This window comes from Tripterygium wilfordii, chromosome 2, assembly GCF_013401445.1.
Source record: "Tripterygium wilfordii isolate XIE 37 chromosome 2, ASM1340144v1, whole genome shotgun sequence".
Classification (NCBI taxonomy): Eukaryota; Viridiplantae; Streptophyta; class Magnoliopsida; order Celastrales; family Celastraceae; genus Tripterygium; species Tripterygium wilfordii.
Genome location: NC_052233.1, coordinates 6370905 through 6389729, shown reverse-complemented (window position 1 = coordinate 6389729; position 18825 = coordinate 6370905). Strand labels below are relative to the sequence as shown.

General features: G+C 35.3%; 3 protein-coding genes across 3 annotated transcripts; 1 reads left to right on the top strand and 2 right to left on the bottom strand.

The window, feature by feature from the left end:
- The first annotated feature begins 931 nt into the window (after positions 1-931).
- On the top strand, positions 932-2045 carry LOC120007395 (RING-H2 finger protein ATL63-like). Its single transcript, XM_038857589.1, has one exon. It carries the CDS (start codon positions 1219-1221, stop codon positions 1930-1932), a length of 714 nt encoding a protein of 237 aa, XP_038713517.1. The 5' UTR covers positions 932-1218; the 3' UTR covers positions 1933-2045.
- Positions 2046-5844: 3799 nt separating this feature from the next.
- On the bottom strand, positions 5845-7987 carry LOC119981461 (zinc transporter 6, chloroplastic-like). The gene is made up of 2 exons (XM_038824586.1): positions 7116-7987; positions 5845-6326 (listed from the first exon to the last, which is right to left on the bottom strand). Exons 1-2 carry the CDS (start codon positions 7776-7778, stop codon positions 6012-6014), a joined length of 978 nt encoding a protein of 325 aa, XP_038680514.1. The 5' UTR covers positions 7779-7987; the 3' UTR covers positions 5845-6011.
- A 5840-nt stretch (positions 7988-13827) lies between these two features.
- Positions 13828-15372, bottom strand: LOC120016207 (probable N-acetyltransferase HLS1-like). The gene is made up of 2 exons (XM_038868870.1): positions 15042-15372; positions 13828-14907 (listed from the first exon to the last, which is right to left on the bottom strand). The coding sequence occupies exons 1-2, from the start codon at positions 15267-15269 to the stop codon at positions 13924-13926; spliced, it is 1212 nt and encodes a 403-aa protein (XP_038724798.1). The 5' UTR covers positions 15270-15372; the 3' UTR covers positions 13828-13923.
- Between the last annotated feature and the right edge of the window lie 3453 nt (positions 15373-18825).

Sequence of the window (18825 nt, the reverse complement as noted above, 5' to 3'; positions counted from 1 at the left end):
GTGGTCTCAGTGGTCAGACGGACGGACTTGGTTTAGATTCACATGGAACCCCTGAACCTAAACCAAGTGCTAGGAAATGATCCCTAGAAAAATAAAATAAAATAAAATAAAAGAAAGGAGTGAAGGTGATGTCTTAATTATTAGATCTGATATAGGTCAGGCCTTGGGATCCCTAATCAATGCCTCATGAATCCAATAAAAGCCTAACCCTTTCTGCTGCCGTCGCCTTCACGAGTCATTCATTTCTGACTCTTCCTCCTATTAAGCTCCTTGGATGAAGGGATACTCTTTTGACTTTCAAGTACATAAATATGACCATATTCACAAATACAATGTGTCTTGTAGCCAACTACTACACGCAAATGTTTCATCATTGCACAACACCTACAATTCTAAGAGTGTCAAAACTCTGTCTGGACATTTGTTTCATTTGGATTAAATTAAGTTTGAACATAAATTTTATGTTTGAAATTCGGATTCAAATATAAATTTTGTTTGGTTTAAAATTGGGCTCGGGGTCTAAACACAGATCCTAATCGGATTAGATTATTGTTCGGTTACTTGTCCAAATTTAAACCAATTTAGATTTGATCAAATAGGTACGTTCGAAATCCAATCAAGATTAAAGTCTAGACGTAAAAATATTTCGTAAACACGTAATGTTGTTCAACCCGGACAGGGGCGAAGCCACACTGTTGTGAGGCTGACCCCCTCAATTTTTTTAATAAGCCTAATTTTATACTAATTTTCATAGAAGATTCCCTGAATTTTCAACTTAGACCCCCTTATTAGAAAAATTCATGTTCATGAAAACAAGAAGGCATGTGACAAATATTGTTTATCGTATTTTATAATTTTTTTATTTTTAGTGTCAGTTTTTATACTTTAAAATGTATAATTAATAGATAATCCAAAAAAATTCCGACACCCCATACCCTGCTAGCAAAATTCTACGTCTACCACTACAACCCTCATGTTAAACCCTGGCTTCGCCAATGAACCCGGAGTCGATGTTTTTCCACCCGTATATAATTCATTCTGCTAACACCCATGGACTGACGGAATATGTTTTCAAGTAACCATCATCTTCAAGTAATGTTGGATCCTTCACAGTAAACTATTTTTGTTTTCCCTATAAAAGGACGTAGCCCAATAGAAGATTCCACTGTTATATATCTCTCGCACTCCCTTGAAGCGAAGTTGGTCAAATTGCAGAAGATGTCGAGTGAATTGAGTCATCTCATCAATGGCATATCGGCATACGACACCAACATTATGCTCGCCGCCCTCATCTCCCTCCTTCTAGTGATCCTCTTCGTCTTGCTCCTCCACATATACACCAAATGGTTCTTGTCTCAAGCCCGCCAGAGACGCCTGCAGTCTAGCTCCGTCACCGTCTCTCACGTCCTCCACCCTTCTAGGTTCCACATGCTCCACACACACCACCTCGACGACACCACCGCCACCAATTCACCCTCCAAAGGTCTCGACGCTTCTGTAATCGCTTCAATTCCGTTGTTTGTGTATAAATCAAACGACGTAAAGTTAGAATACTGTGTGATTTGTTTGAGTGCGTTTGAAGAAGAGGAAATCGGAAGGGAGTTGCCAAAGTGTGGACACGGGTTTCACGTACAGTGCATTGATATGTGGCTGCATTCGCACACCAACTGTCCCATTTGCAGAGCTTCTGTGGTGGTCAACGATGAGACTGAAGAGTCGAACACTGAAACTGTACTTGTTGATGTTAGTTCCATTGATTCTGTGACGATTGAGAATGTGATGGAGAACAACGACGACTCTTCTTCATCATCATCTTCTTCAACAACTTCTTCTATGTCGTCTCTGGGGAATTCACTCAAGAGAATGTTGAGTCGGAACAGTTCAGAACACAAAGTGTGTCCGACGTCGAATCAAAGTGAACTCGAAGCTTGAGAGAAACACGCCCATTGTTCATTGTACAGAAATTCTTGGACTGGTAACTTTGTTTGAATCTCTCTTATATTTCTTTCATTGGGGAAGATAGATCACACATATCTCGGACCATATTTTTTTCTTTTCTCATATTTTTTTTTGTCTAAATAGTAGATTGTGTTAGATCCGGTAGTTCAAAACTTTGATAACACGTTAAAGGAAGCACACCAAGTCACCAACTTATACACATCAACTAGGAGTATTATAAACTCATCACTTTTGAGTTCTTAACTTTTCAATGTGGGATTGAGTTCACATCAACTTACGTGGTTCCATGTGGGCATTTTCGGGATCAATTTCCAATTCATCGGATATTGATTTTTGCAACGATATTAATTTTTGCAATATAAATATACTATGCTCATCTACACTTGGGTTTTTGCAATGTAAATATATTACGCTTATCAATTTACGCCATTCCACATACTCAAACTCGGACTTGTCCCAAAAGAGACGTGTGGATTCCACATTTAATTTTGCCCAAAAAGATCAATTTACATGCTCCAATATCCAACAGATTGCCGATTTAATTTCTTAGTTAGTGAGTCAACAATAGAGTAAATTAATAATATAAAAACTTGAATAAAGACAGAAACTAAACGAAAATAAAATGGGATACGGGCATACAGCCAGCTTCCTTGTTTTCTGGTCAATGTTTTTTGACTCAAGAAACGTTAAGCTTTATTTATTTCAACACCTTGTTTATTAAAAACAGGGGACGATTCGATTTTATCTATATGGATTATGTTCAATTTGGTCCGTTGTTCAACTTTTAAAATTGGTTAATTAGCCAATTTTAGTCATTTAAAAAAACAATAAAATTCAAATTAAACATGCTATGTAACTGTGATTGAAAACAATAAGATTTCTATTACAAGCAATAATTGAAAACAATAAGATTTCTATTACAAGCAATAATTGAAACCAATTGGTTCAAGAAAACTAAGGGATATGCAGCCAGCACTCACCTTTAGGCTTTAGCCACGTTAATCTCCATTGATGACCATGACCAGTGCAAGCTCACCGGCAAGCCATCTATGGTATGGTGAGAAAATAGCAAAGAAAGAGACTACTTCGTTGAGATTAGCTTTCTAGCTTCACGTGTATCTTTTAACTTTCATTGTTAAATCTATGAACCTACTTCTTAAAAAGGTTTTTATTTAATAAATAAATGGCTAAGGTAAACAAGGGGACTTGCTTTTGTCTCGCTTAACAAGAGTCCTGGAATCTTTCAATAAAGTGAGGGAGAGCAATTAATCTCAAGTCTATTTGGCAAGCTAACTCAGCACATGATTGGATATAATTGAAAACTAAAAAATAGCGGGACCTGGAACGATTTTCGATGCATCTCTTTGTCTCTTAAGATTTCGAAATCGATTTCACATGGTTTATTCTAATTCCAAAACCGAAACCCAATGCTTCTGAAATTCATCAGTGCAAGCCATTGATTCTGCAAAGTGAATACTAGGGTTATATGTGTTGAAAACATTCGAGAAGGCAGGGGCGGAGCCAGGATTTGATGTTGGGGGATTGATACTAAACACATATACGTTTTGATCCATGCTAGAAAATTTGGCGGGGGTCCGTTGCCCCCGTAATTTTTTTTAGGGTTATTTACAACACTACACTTCTTATTTTAATCTAGAAAGCATATTAGCAATGAATAGACACAGACTGCACATACAAATAAACTTATATAAAACCGAAGATTATGCAAAGTTAGGGGCTTAAGGTTGTATATCTGATATAAGCTGAAGATTCAAGCTTTCAAATGAAGTAGAGAATGGGAGACTGAGTCTTTCACTTAGAATATTTAATCATACTTCACAAGTAAGTGACACAACATGGCTTATTCATTTATCATAATTCAATACTCAATCAAATAGCACACAAAAGGATTTATATCATCAAAATTACACATGTAGAACCTATGGTCCAACAGTTGGCACACACATGGCGAGTAACTCTTGTAACCACCCATCATTCTTTGGAATTGCCAGTCAAGTTAACTTTAGACATCATCGTACCAAGGTTGATGTCATCAAATTGTTTCTCCCCTTCAGCTATGTTAGCTTATGACTTCTTCTTGTCGATTTATTTGTCTTTACGCAAACGACAATCTTGGGCACAATGCCAACTTTGTCACGCATAACACTTGTCTTTGAACCTCTTGAAGTTTTTATTTTTAGAGCATTTACCCTTGTACTTACTTTTCTTCTTTTCAGAATCATTAGGTTGCTCCACAATATTAGCTTTCACTTTGTTGTACCTTTTTTTTTGTAATTATGATTATCTTTCTCTATCCTCAAATGTACAATTAAATCTTCAAGTTTTATTCATACGTTTATGCTTAAGAGAGTTATTGAAATCTTTCCAAGTTGGAGGCAACTTTTCGATGATTGTAACAACTTAGAATGATTCACTAAGAATCATATCTTCAACATGAATTTCATGAATAATTACTCGAATATCTTGTACTTGATTGGTCACTCTTTTTGTATTACCATCTTATAATCCAGAAATTTACCAACCATAAATTTCTTTGAGTTGCCATCTTCTGTCTTATACTTTTTGTCTAAAGATTCTCATAATTTTGCCTTAGCCATTTGGATTAGAATGTAAACATTATACAATATGTTGTCCAATCCATTGAGGATATAATTCCTGTATAGGAAATCTGAATGTTTCCAAGCATTTATAGTAGCCACGTTTGCATACTATTTTTAGCCTCATCAATTTTGGCCCGTCTTCAAAGAGAAACTTGAAATCTATACCATTGAATTTCTTTGATTTTTCTCCATGGGAAAGGGGCATAGTGACTATTGGTATAAGAGTAGGAAGTACTGTTGGTACAACCATAGTGACTCTTGAGACATTTATCAAATCGTCCCCACCGTTTCTTGTTTCATTCGACATTTATATTTGTAGTCAAACAAATTCAATTATACAAAACATAAATCAAATTCAAACCTAAGAATGTTGTATATTCTATAATGATGTTGGGGCCTAAAAGAATTGTATAATGAATTTACTAAACCAATTGTATTGTATCGTGTGCAATATAACAATATAAATGAAAAGGAAATCAAACAATAATCGTATAAGAATAAAAAACTTGTTTGTAGGAAATTGGATCGAGTTCAACGTTAAACACTATCTCCTTAAGATTGATTTGTCTCCTACAGTTGTTTTTGATAATCAAACAACAATCTCCCAAGATAAACTAATCTCTCATGCACGAGAAAGGAAGCAGCAATTCTTGTGTCTCTTGATGGGAATAATAATGACAATATTCGCTCTTATGCAAATGTGGTGCACATGTATGTAAAACTTCTATTTTCTCTTCTATATGTCTAGTATCTCTCAAACGCATAGGAAAACATGTATTTATAGGGTTGTTGACGAACCAACATATCTATTATTCACAATGTTTGAACATAAACATGTTTGTTGGAAAAGAAATTTGTCAAAAGGTGTGTACATTGACAAAGTCGCTCAAACGGATTGCTCTCTAGACTATATAACAATTCGTATCTTTTGTTGTTGGTCAAGCGATTATTGGAGTTGCTCAAGGGACTAACATCCTAGAATTATTTTTGTTTTCGCTCAAGCGACTTTCACCTTTGACAACACTCTTTTGCCATGTTCAAGCAACACACTTTGAGGCTATTTTTTGTTTACACCTATCATGTATTTGATTTAGTGATTGCTTGATTTTATTGTCAATATATAACTCTTTAAGATTTAAGTTTACATATATGATTTCCATGAATTAGAACTCTCAATTAACCATGTGTCCCGCACTTAAAAAAAAGGCTGGACACCACTAATTATCATATGCATTTTATTTAGTAATCACTAATCACCATTACATGCTGATGCAGAACCCATTGAACTTACTTTTCTTATTTTGAAAACAGTAACCTTACAAAACAACCACTACATATTGAATTCGATATGGGATTTTACAAATGTTACCATTGAATTTGTTACGAATTCACATCCACCAACATAGACGAAGTATAATAAGATTTCAAGTTTCAAGCCCAGAGGGCAAGGATGGACATAGATGTAGAGCCAAGAACAAGGGCAACAAAAGATGCCTTCTTCATTCTTGGAGTAGACTTCATCAACTTGTTATGGAAAAAATCGACAGCAATCAAATCAACAAGACCCATGTATATTAGTATACCAGAAGAGAGAGACCCCAACAGTCCTTCCATGATCAAGGCATTAGGGTTACTGTCATCATAACCTGTCAATGAATATACAATCATCCCTAGCACTATCCCCACTGGTGTCGTCACTGAAAACATGAAGCACATGTATGCTACTGTCCCAACGCTAAATCCTGCCTGCACCCACCAATTCATTATTTGACATGCATGGTTCACCAAATATTATACTCAATGGAAACTACTAATTTGATTTAAACCAAACTAATCTACTATTCTCCATTCATTACTCAAATTAAGCAACCTTATTATTGAAGTAGACATTCAACATGCCAAAAACTATCTGAATTATCAAAATGAAACAAATTTCAACTTCAAGTTACTAACTTGGAACGTCTAAACATCCAGTGACGAAATTGAAAACTGACCTATCTTTCGGCGATGATATATTATATTAACCCATTTTATTTCCATGTATTAACTGTTAGTTAACACAACGTTCGTCAATAGAATGACCAAACTATTGGGCTGAAATCTAAAGTTTCTTTATCACAAATTTAGCCTAAATTAGCATGATTCAATTATGTCCTAATTCGAAGGATATTAAAACTAGAGGTGTCCAAGGTCCCTTTTTACTTATTTTTTAATATAAATTTATCCTGTCGGTCGGTTATCGGAGGTTTGGTCGATTTTTTAGATTTTCAGTCGGTTCTCACTAACATGAATTTAACAATAACCGACCAAACGATCAGTGTGACAATCGACTCGATTTGACACGCCTTTTGTCCACAGTCCTAATTACAACCCGAAAATCACTAACGCTGTCTAAAAGTCAAATAGTCAATCACTAAAGGACAAATAACTAGGGGCCCACAAACTTGAGAAAAAAGAAATTAAAGAAATTGACCATGGCAAATTTTAAGACCATATGGCTTATGGTGATTAGACTGGGCAAAAAGGTAAAGTTACCTGAGCAATGCAACCCCCAAGGCCCATTCCTTCAAAGATCTGGTGAAACGACAGCGCAGCAACCAGAGGTCTAATGGTGCACACATTCTGTGACATACCCATCGTGACCCCAATTATTATCGAGTGAAAAATTATTCCAATTTCCAAAACCTGTGAAACCAGCCGTTGCTTTAGCCTCACCAGTTCCTCCCCCTTCTCCAACCTTGACAATTCCCCGGCTCTTTTTACCTCTAATTCCTCCGGCGTCCCAATCGGCTTATACTCGCACGGTGACCTATGACTATCCTCCACGTGTGCGGTCGCCGTTATGTCCACTAGTAAAGCGAGCAGAGCACCGATTAGAGTTACTAGTCCGGCAAACGGAAAGTCCTTCCAAGGATGATGTGATGCCACGTGGCAGTCGGACAAGGCGTCGTAGGCGTCCGGGAGAACGTGAACGAGGGAAGTGGAGAGTATCACGCCCGCCGCGAAGCACTTGATTATTAGGATTGCCTTATCGTATACTGGTTTTCCATGGAAGTAGCGAGCGAGGACCACCGGAGAGGCGATGCCGAAGATGCTTGTGAAAAAGATTATAAGGAGGGAGATATACTTCAGGTTGGTTGCTGCAGGTCCGTCTCGGCAGGCCAGGGCTCGAGCCGTGTCGGTAACGCAGCTAGCCATGGGTGGGGCTGATTGCACGATAAGTGTTTGACGAAAATACGGATAGAGGTTGAGGGAGAGACTTGAAGTTGTAGACTTGAGGAAGTTTTAAGAGTGGAGTAATGGTGGGGGGTCCACGCACTAAATGGATGGCTTTTGTGAGTGGGATCTTTCCACAAAATGTTAACGATAGTGGTTTTATGATGTGCGATTTCAACACTCAAATTTCCTTTCACTCTTCAAAGCTTTGAAGTTTCTAGCAAGCGTAACTTTAGATTAGTCTTTCCGTTTATATTTCAACATTTATTGTATTGGAATTGGAATAAGCATACGAGTAATTACATCCAGTTGTCAAAATCGAAATTTTACATAAAAGGCAGACAAAATTAAATTGTAAAATCGTAAGGTTTTACAAAAACAAATTGAAAAATAAATATAAAATAATACAATAAATTATTTATAAAGTAACCTAATATAATATTTTATACATAATAGAAAATATTAAAACATAATTTTTATTTATTTATGGACATATTAATATGGTATAAAATTATAATTTTCTAGGGTCTCCAATAAGTTATATAACAAGTTGAAACTTATATTTTATTCTTCTACTTATATGGGTTATCAAAAGTTCTTGGAAGATAAAAAAAATCATTTACATCTGTTCCCACATACACCCCAATGACACCTTTAAGATCAAGAATGTCTTTCATTTTTCCCATTATCTTTTTCATTATTTACATTATTGTCTTTTTTAACATAGTGATTAAAATCATCATCAAAAAAAAATTAGTCACTAAAATCCAAATTTTCTGAGCCGTAGTAGGATGCTCTTCAATCTCCACCACCACTATCCTTAACACTACCTTTAGTAATTTTATTGTCTTCTCCATATCTCAAAATCATTACCACCTAAATTGAAAAATATAAAATTAAAAAAAAACACACACTTTTGAAACAATTCAGATCGTTTTGCATATCTAGGATTGTAGATCTAAATCAGGATTTTGACGACCTTGATTACATCCACCAAAAATAAAATCTTCATTTTATTCTAAATTTATAGGGAATGTGAAATAGTCATTAAATACAAACACATATATAAGACTTACTTAACATGCAAAGAAGTTAAATAAGGTCACATTTTGGGGTCTCAAGCATTATTCTAAGAACAACTTCAAGGGAAGTGCTATATGGCTTTAACTACCAAAATAGCACTTCAACTTCAGAAATCATCATATTCCGAGGAGAGTATTAAATGGGATGCTAAAATAACACTTTGTGTCATAGTTGTTAGAACCAGACCGGCTCGTCAGATTGACCACGAAACCCGTGAACCAATAACCTACACGGGCCAATTCATGTATTTGGACCATTTATGCACTGGACCGTGACAACCTGTGGTTTATTTAGTCAAAACCGTCAATCCGTGAACCGACCGGTTTGGTAAAAAACCGTTGGTCTGCGAATCACCGTTGGAGTCTCTCCTCTGGTGACTATTCTGACCGCAAGTTAGGTGGACTATGTAGAAATCAAGCCAAGCAACACTTCTGTGGTGGTGGAAGCTGTCAAAAGCCTCTACGACGGTTGGATCAAAGACTTATTTTCACGGAAAGTTAGCGACTTCAAAGCGAGTTTTCGTTGAAATGGTAACCCTTTTACAGCAGTGACATGTGGGAATGGGTTTATGGAGGTTCAAAGCTTCAATTCAATAGTTCGTCAGTTCGTCGGCCCCGATCGATGCCGGACGACGGAGATTGGTTTTGACGGGCAAGAGAGACGGAAGTATTGGGTAGGTGAGGAAGAAAGTGTACACACGGCAACACGGCAGTGTGAGGAAGAAAGTGTTGGTTTTCTTCCTAGAAGAAAAGTGTTGGTTTTCTTTAAATCCCTCTGTTAACCATGTATTACAAAAATGCCACTATTTCATTTTCAACCTTGCCATTATATAATTAACTCCTTATTTCTTATATGATGATTTTTAAAAAAATATACCTTTCACAGATACATGTTAGTTGGAATACACCATTTAGGAAACTAAGATTGCAATTCTTAGGTTTATCTATATATTTATATACTTATATATTATATATTTAAATATATTCTTAGGTATATTATACTTATATAATATATATTTATTATTTTATTATTTAGTAAAAACATGTGGTTTAACATTCATCGTAATGGTTGAACCTCGAAAACCTTTAACTTTCAGTCTCGACGGTTTGATACACGGGTCGGTATTAAAAACTACGCATTGTGTGGTGGGGTGCTAAATTTAACACTTCTTTAAGAGTGTGTTTGAATTGAGGGATTTGAGGAGACGGAGGAGAAGGGAAGGGAAGGAAGAAAAGGGATTGTATAATTTTTTCTCTCTCTCATATTTGGATACAAAAAAAATGGGAGGAAAGAAAGAAAATTGGTTTAATTTATTAATTTGTCTTTATTTTTATGTTAAACTATTATGTACAAGAGTAAAATAGATTTTTAACCTATAAATAACTTAATTAGTCATCTCTTCCCTCTAAATGACCCCATTTTAAGGAGGAAATATTTTGATAAAAATTTAGTGAAATCTTCCCCCAATTCTCTTCAAATCAATGTTCTTAATTTTTTTTAAACTATCTAAACAAAGAAATTGAAAAGAAACTCAATTTTATTTTTCTTCTCTTCTCTCAAAACTCTCAATCCAAACACACACTAAGAGAAATGAGAAGAAATGTATAAATGGAGGGAAAGTTAATTAAGAGTGAAAACAATGAATTTTAAATGGGCTTGGCCCAAAAAATCTTTTAGCACATTGAATCGATGCATATCTCTACTCTGTTACACTATTTGGTTTTAGCACCTCTCTTTCGATTTGCTCTTGAGCAATTGTAATGGTAGTATTTTAGGAGGGCATGGATGCTCAATAAAATTCTATCATTGTGGTTACTTAGTACAAATAGCCTATATTGACCATTATGATGGGCAAAGCCAAGCGAGGCTAGGCTTCATAAAACTCTAGAATATGATTCCAGCTGTTCTGAATTGAGTGACTGAAAAGGTTGGTAGGCCCAGATGGTGAGACCTCTAGGCTTAACTGGCGCGTGCAACGGAAGGCGACAAATCTGAATGGGCCTAGATTTGGACCAAAAGCAAGAAAAGTAAGGCCAAGCCCGTACGTGCCTCCAATCCACCGATCCAAGGGCCACAATTCTGAATGGGCCTGAGCCTGGACCTGGACGCAAGGAAACAAAAGAAAGGCCTATCCCACAAGCTCCAGAAGTCACCATAAATAAACTCCACACTCTATAACCCACAAGCTCTTAAAATTGAACCATTGTATAAAGAAAGATAATTGATCTTTCCTTTTCTTTTTTCTTTTGGATAAGTCCCTTAGAAGCCCTTTGAACTCAATGTTAACTTTGAGCCCTCCGACGCAATAAACTAAACATTAAGTCCTCCTACCGTACGCACAAGGCCTCGGTGACTCGACCCTCTCTTACACATAATTTACACTGAAACTAAATCATTCGAAGGCAAGCTGGGCTTACATTATAAAGCACCAATATCATATTTTATGTTTTGTATTTAGATTTTGTTGTAAGCTTATTGATCGCTTTTGATACAAAAATTTATTTCGAATTTTTTTGAGATTTATTTTTTAAAATTTTCTGACATGTGGGATTAATTTGAATATATATTTTTTAAATATTATTTATTATATGATAGTAGGGTTTAATGTTCACATCTTTTAGTGAGAGGACTTAAAGTGTGCTTGGGTTAAGGGAAGAGAAGGGAAAAGGAAAGGAGTTTCCTTCCAATTCTCTAGCTTCGACAATTTAGAAAAAAAAAAAATTAAGAAGAGAGAATTGAGGAGAAGATTTCATTATATTTTTGTCAAAATACTTTCTCTTCCAAATGGGGTCATTTGAAAGGAAGGAATAACTAATTAAATTATTTATAAGATAAAAACCTATTTTATCTTTATACATAATACTTTAAGACAAAAATAATGAAAAATTAATAAATTAAACCAATTTCCTTTTTCTTTTAATCTATCTAAACATGAGAGGGAAAATTATTCTTTCTTCCTTTCTCTCCCATCTCTTTCCCTTCTCTTCCTTTCCTTTCCTTTCCTATCAAATCCCTCAATCCAAACACACTGTTAAAGTTAACATTGAGTGGATTAGGAGGGCTTTTAAGTGACTTTTTTTTATGTGAGAGGAAGATAATTGATCTACTTGAAAAGTTAAGAGATTGGTAATTAATGTATTTGTCTTGGTTAGAAGAAAAGTCTAATATCTATTGACACTTAAATAAAGTAATCTTATCATTCTCTCAAGGTCCACCCTTTTTTGAGTTAGTAACAAAGTGAAAGGGGACCATCGACTTAAGAACTTGTGGAAACCTCAAGGGCTCTCATTTTCAAAGTAGAAAAGCATCTTCATATGATAGACATTAGGGAAAACCCCTCAAGAAATGACATAAACAAACTTGATTAAGAAATTAGCTAGACACAACTTTCACGACCGATGTAACATCTTGTTCAAAACCCATTTAAAACTACTCATCAGGAAAAAAAACATGCTATTAATGTCTCAACCATTTGTCAAGAGATTCCTTGTGATAGAAAAATCAACTAGTCCTGATGTCCAGCTAATTATTATCAATTAGAGAGCTATAGCTGGACAACACTTGGGTGATAGTTTAGTAATAAATTTTTATGGGCCAAACCGTATGGATGAATTAGGTAGGTCCTAAGTTTGATTTTCCACTAGGAAGAGTGACCTTGTGATGGTGCTGAGCTTTAGCACAACTTATCATGTCGTCAAATGGAAAACTTATGTGCGTGTGGGCCTGAAGGCTTGAGTTTAAATTTATATCGGATGTTCAAAGAACAAACTAGTACGGTGTCGATCTTGGTTTTAAACAAACAAAGCTATAGCTAGGCAAATTAAAGTCATGTCCTTAATTTAATATTTGAATAACTTGGGAGATCTATAAGTCAAAAAAGCTACGTACATTGAAAGCAATTTAGTTAAAGATAGCGTTGAATGCTTTTGCTACATTCAATTGAGTTTCAAATTAATATTCCTCTAAGAATATAATCAAATTCTTGTTCATACAAGGATGGGGACCATTTGGACGCGTTTTGGTTAACTAGTCATTGTTTATTACAAAATCCTCTATACACACACACACACACTTAGGCCATTAAACAACATATGGGCTGCCCATCGAATCCAAGAGCTCATATTTGGTGTTCAATGGAGAACCAAGAACTTTTGGCGCGTTTGGGTTAGCAAGTCTTCGTAGTTACACATGGGATTTGAACCTAAACATTTCAAACACTCATATGCATATCTTTGGCAACAAAGAATAGATGCCTAACTCATGTTTGCTTTATCCAAACAAGTAGTAAAGTACCTAGTGACTTGAAACCCTAACCACCTAATTTGTATTTTTTGCTCATCAATTAGCCACCCATGCCCTTCAAAGAAATATGTATTAGCTATGGAAACCAAAATATAGTTTGGCATCTCTCAATGTTTTTCTTCTTTTCTTTCTTAAAACATCAAAAGGAAAGTCCGCCGAAATCTTTATGCAAAACCAATGTGTACGTATGGCTCAATAACAACAAAACAATATTGATCACTTTATAGTACTCATGATGATTCCATTCTTTTTTCTTTTCTTTTTCCCTTTCATTTCACCTAGAAAATCTAAATATATTTGTTAGGTATATATATATATATTGTTATCCCAAGTCATCAGGAAGATTTGTGGATTATTCTTTATTTATAGGGACAAACACACCCCCTTTACAATCTTTTAGGCCTTTTTCCTACCTTGGTGAGTTAGGGGTTAAGCCCACTTGTTGAACTTGAGAAGAACAAACCCGTTGAGGTAATCTGATGTATTCACGAGAATTGAAATCTAAAAGCGGATAATATAATTGGTTGTATGAGGGTGTTGGATTTCTAACATATATTGGAGACAAAGTGTGGACCACTATTGCTTGATTGGTCTAAATCAAATATGATTTTGCAAAGTTGAGATGAATGAAAGGACAGAAAAGATGGGCACCTAATTAAGGAAATCTATTTAGAGATTTCAGTGATAGGAACAAGAGAAGACTCCCCACCACCAATTGATGTTATTTATTTAGGTACTTTGTTCATACCTCTCTTGGGTCTACAAAAAGAGCTTTGGTCGTTGCTTGGGTCTTTGTTAATTCATGTACGGTAGTGGTATGATCTTCATTTTTCAAGGCCTTTATGCACCACAAGTCTTCAGGACAAGATAGTAGTTTCCAGTGTGGGATGTGAAATCTCAGACTGTCGTTTCCTCCAACTTCAGTAACAATCACCTTACAATCCCTAGTCTCCATAGCCATGTTGTGGACAAATTGGCATAAAGCCTTCACAAGCTTCCCTGACACTGGGCCCTCTCTGTGCACTCCATAGATGAAGTAAAACCCAAATGGGTTAAAGAAATCTGGTATTGAAGGAATAACCTTAAACCAAGGAAAGAACTTGTCAATCAATCTTGAACTCTTTGTGTATATCAAACATGACAATGGTGCCTTCCCTAGCCTTAACTTGAATAGCTCACCACTGTTCCATACACTAACCATTGCCCAGCTCTTGGGTTTCAATTCTTCAGACCATGATGATTGTCCTTTTTGATTATCATAAGCAACCCAGGTACCCAAACTAAGCTTGTTCCTCAAAATATTGCCTATGTCATCAGGAAAGAAGTCTGTTGAAGCCATAAATCTTCTGTACATAAGCTCTGCATCTTCAACTTTCAGCTTCACAATCTCGATATTGCTTGATGAAACATGTATTGGACGAGTATTGTTAACTGGGTTTACCAGGATTGATGGAGTTCTGAACTTTACATACCCAAGCTTGTTCACAAATAGATTAACTGAGGCTTCATTGTCATTCTCTGTTGCCATGTATGCATATTCCACATCGCTTGAGATAAACCACTCTTCAAGCTTCTTCACAAGTCTCAACCCAATCCCTTTCCTTCTATGAATCGGCACAACCCTTAAGCCCAATACATAACCCACTTTGGCTTTCTTGTTATACACTCTCACAATCTTTACTGAGCCTTGAATTAAACCAACTAGTTCCTTGTCCATCTCTGCAACCTGTTGTTACACAAAACATACAGAAATAAAGCAAGTTTTTTTTTTTTTTTTTTTCATTTCTCTTCTACTTTTGAGTCATTTGGTCGAACAGATAGAAAACTCAAAATTAAAATCGAATATGACAAAAATTTTACCAGCATCTTGTACATGGGACTGTTTCGGATTCTGCAGATGGGGTCACCCAAAGTATCTGTGTAGAGCTGGAAAACTCTCTCTGCTGGCCCTACTTCACATCTTCTCTCAAGATCTTCTACTCGAGCTCTATCGATTTGATCATCATAGCTTCGTACAATAGCCTCCATATAAACCATAATTATTAATATTTTTTTCTGTATGTATATATATCTATGAACATGCAGCATGTATACATATATATATATATATATAAATATATGTACATGCGCACCAAGAAAAAAGAGAGGCTCTTATGGTATAAGAGAGAAAAGTGAAGCCATGGGAGACAAAGAAAGAAACTTGGCCTTGAAGTTCATACTGATCATGATTATTTATATATACATGTTATTGCGAACAGTGATGTAAACAATAAATTAAAAAATTAAAAAGAAAAACTTAAAAGTTGGAGAGAAAAAGAAACACAATAATTTAAACCCTAAACCCATAATTTCCAAGTTGACATACACAAATATAAACTAAACCCTAAACCATATTACGCTTGTATATGTGTGTCTGTATATTGTTAAAAGATCTCACATGGAAAAAGATATGTAGATTCTTCCTTTTTAAATTAACTAGGTATTTCCTTAACTTAATAAGTTAGGCTTAATCCACTTGTTAGATTTGGGAAGAACAAACCCATGAGGGTAATTTGGTGTATCCACGAAAACCGAAACCCTAAAACGAATAATATAATTAATTAATTGTATGGGGCGTGGATTAAAACTTTATTATTATTTGTTGTGTTCGACCTAATTAGCTTTTATTAAAACTTTAATTAGGCCCTCAGGCTCACGACACGTATGCGTACGAGTACGGTGCACACCCTAATCAATTAATCTGTGTTTGTTTGTTTGTTTATATCAGCGGAAGCTTAATCATGGAGATATAGTAATAGCAGTACCAACTTTCAATGAACTATATATATATATATATTCTGAATTTTAAGTGCGAAATGAAGCTTGTTTTGATAATGCCAAAAATGAACCCTTAGTTAGTACGTATTATAATTAAATTTCTGTACTACTCTCAATGAATATGATACATAGATTCATACACTCTTACCCCACCAACAACCCCATTGTAAAGCACCGTACAGTCAGCAATCCTACTAGAAATAATATCTTCAATCATGTTATTAATTAATAATAAAATAAGGTTAGTTTAACAACAAACTAAAGTAAGGTTTTTTTTAAAAATTTTTATATTTTCAACTAACTCTCAAATGTTAATTGATAATTAGCTAGTTGGCCAAAGATGTGGTTTACCTAAATACAAGGAGCATGAGTGAGTTGTAGTGCATGAAATTAGCATCTGATTTGTATATAATAAATAAGTGCATAAAGGAATTAATGTCAATGAATAAATGATTAGCACTTTGGGGGCCATGGGGAGGGAGGAGGGGGGGTTGTTAGTTTGAGCCCTTTTTCTTTGGTGGTTGAAGTCCCTTTCTAATCACACTTAAAGAGCTTTCATTTGGAGTAGTAATATTTTTATGTGAGATATGTTTGTGAGTATGCTAAGTGGTCCATGTCTTCTTATTAATCACTCACTTAGATTCTAATAACAAAGTGAAAGCCCCACTAAAACTCATCATTGGCCTTCTTATATTTGTGAAAAGTATGGAAGTGTATTCAAATGATAATAAAGTCAGGCTTGACGCGTCTTTAGCGCGTGAAGAAGGTAGCTCCATTATATGGCATTGATAGTAAAATTGAAATAAAATAATTAGAACATGAAACATTTCATCAAAGAAAAATAATACCTAATTATGTGACATACTGTTGGTGTCTTATGCGTTTGGGCAGGAGCTCTGTTGATTCTGGCTCCTGGGGATAGGAGTTTGAGATTATAAGTTTTAAGCGTGTTAGGATTTGCTGTTAGTCCAAAAAATATGATATGGGATTTGCATACCAATCTGACTTGTCATAAAATGAGTTGTGTGTAGTTTGAGAACGTAAAACTACTGGTTCGAGTGTGCCTTCTTGAAAGGGAATTTAAATTGAGATAGAAGACAAATACTGTAATGAAAGTACTTCTATTGAATTGAATGAAAATAATACATTGTTGAAATTTATTAGAGTTTCCATTGGGAATACATCCCGGAATGTAGGAAAAGCATGCTTTACAAGCTAAATTAACATAATAGCCGTAGAGGCTTGAAAAAGAAATAAACTAGGTTAAAAGTAGTTGACGCGGGGTGATTGTAAATTCAATTTCTTCTTCTTATGCTACTGGTCTAGATTCCCCTGTAAGCTTCGTGTCTTCATGTTGTGTGGACCATGGTGATGAATCCAGATCATAATCTTCATTCATAGTGGTCCTTGGGGCACTAAGAACATGTAGCTCCTCCAACCTGCTGCAAGGTAGGCTTTATGCATATTGATGATTGAGACTGGTGGTTGTCATTTCTTGTTACTCTTGGTGGATGATCGTGACAAATGGCTTGACTCTTAAAGTGTAGGAGAAAGTCAATTCTAGTATCTGCTCGACGTGCAATGGCTGAAACCATGTCTAAGACAAACGAGGAGCGTATGGGAAAATCAACTGGAAACTACTACGTGTATTCGTTTCCGTCATTCATTTCTATTTGCGATCATACTTTCATTAACTCTTATTGAATCCATATCCTTCCTTACTACTTCAAGTAATGTTTTGTAGATCTTCCTCTTTGCTTCCTATACTCTCTCCTATAGAATTAATTATCTCGATTCTGCTCAATATCGCACCGCTATCTCTATGTTGTACATGCCCAAACCATCTTAGAGCGATTTCTTAAAACTTATCTACAATTGGTGTTACTCCTACCTTAGATTTAATAACATCATTTCTTATGCTATATTTCCTCATGTGGCCACGCATCAAATAAAATATACGCATTTCTATTGCATGTATTTTTGGATATGTTATCTCTTAATAGCCAAACACTCAGACTGATACATCATCGCGGATAGTATAGTTGACCTATAGAATTTTCTCTTCAACCTTAAAGGAATCTTTTTGTCACATAAAACCTTGAATGCACTCCTCCACTTCATCAACACATATTCAATCCTATTAACTACATCTTCACTAATTTTCCCGTCTTCTTGGAAAATCAAATAAAAGATATTTAGAAATTTTATTTTTTGTTATTGCTCTCCTATCTACTTAATCGTTTGTTCGTTCCATTTTCCGTTGTTCCTAAACTTACATTTCATATTTTTTTGTTTTAATCCTACTTAATTTAAATACTTTAAACTCTAAGGCTCGTCTTTATATCCCGAGTTTTGAGCAACTCCCAATATTATCTCATCCATTAACATCATATCATCCGAAAAACATACACCAAGCTAGGTACCTCACATTGGATATGTCGTGTGAATTCACTATCAAAAATAAGAATGACCAACTGTTGACCCTTGGTGCAAACCTATTGTGATGGGAACTCTCTTGTAACTCCTCCAATAGTTCTAACACTCTAGTTACAACTCTTTCATACATACCATTGATGACAATAATATAATTAATTGGGACTCTTCTCTCCTCTAAAATCACTGCATTACTTCCCTAGGTACCCTCTCATTTGCCTTCTCAAAGTCTATAAATAGTAAATGGATGTCTTTTGCTATCTGTCTATATTTTTCACAAGTCCCCTGAATAAACATTACTTCTATTGTGGATCGTTGTAAAATAAAACCAAATTGGTTTTTGGATAGTATGTATATTATGGATGGATAAAAATCTCATGCCTAGTCAGTACGA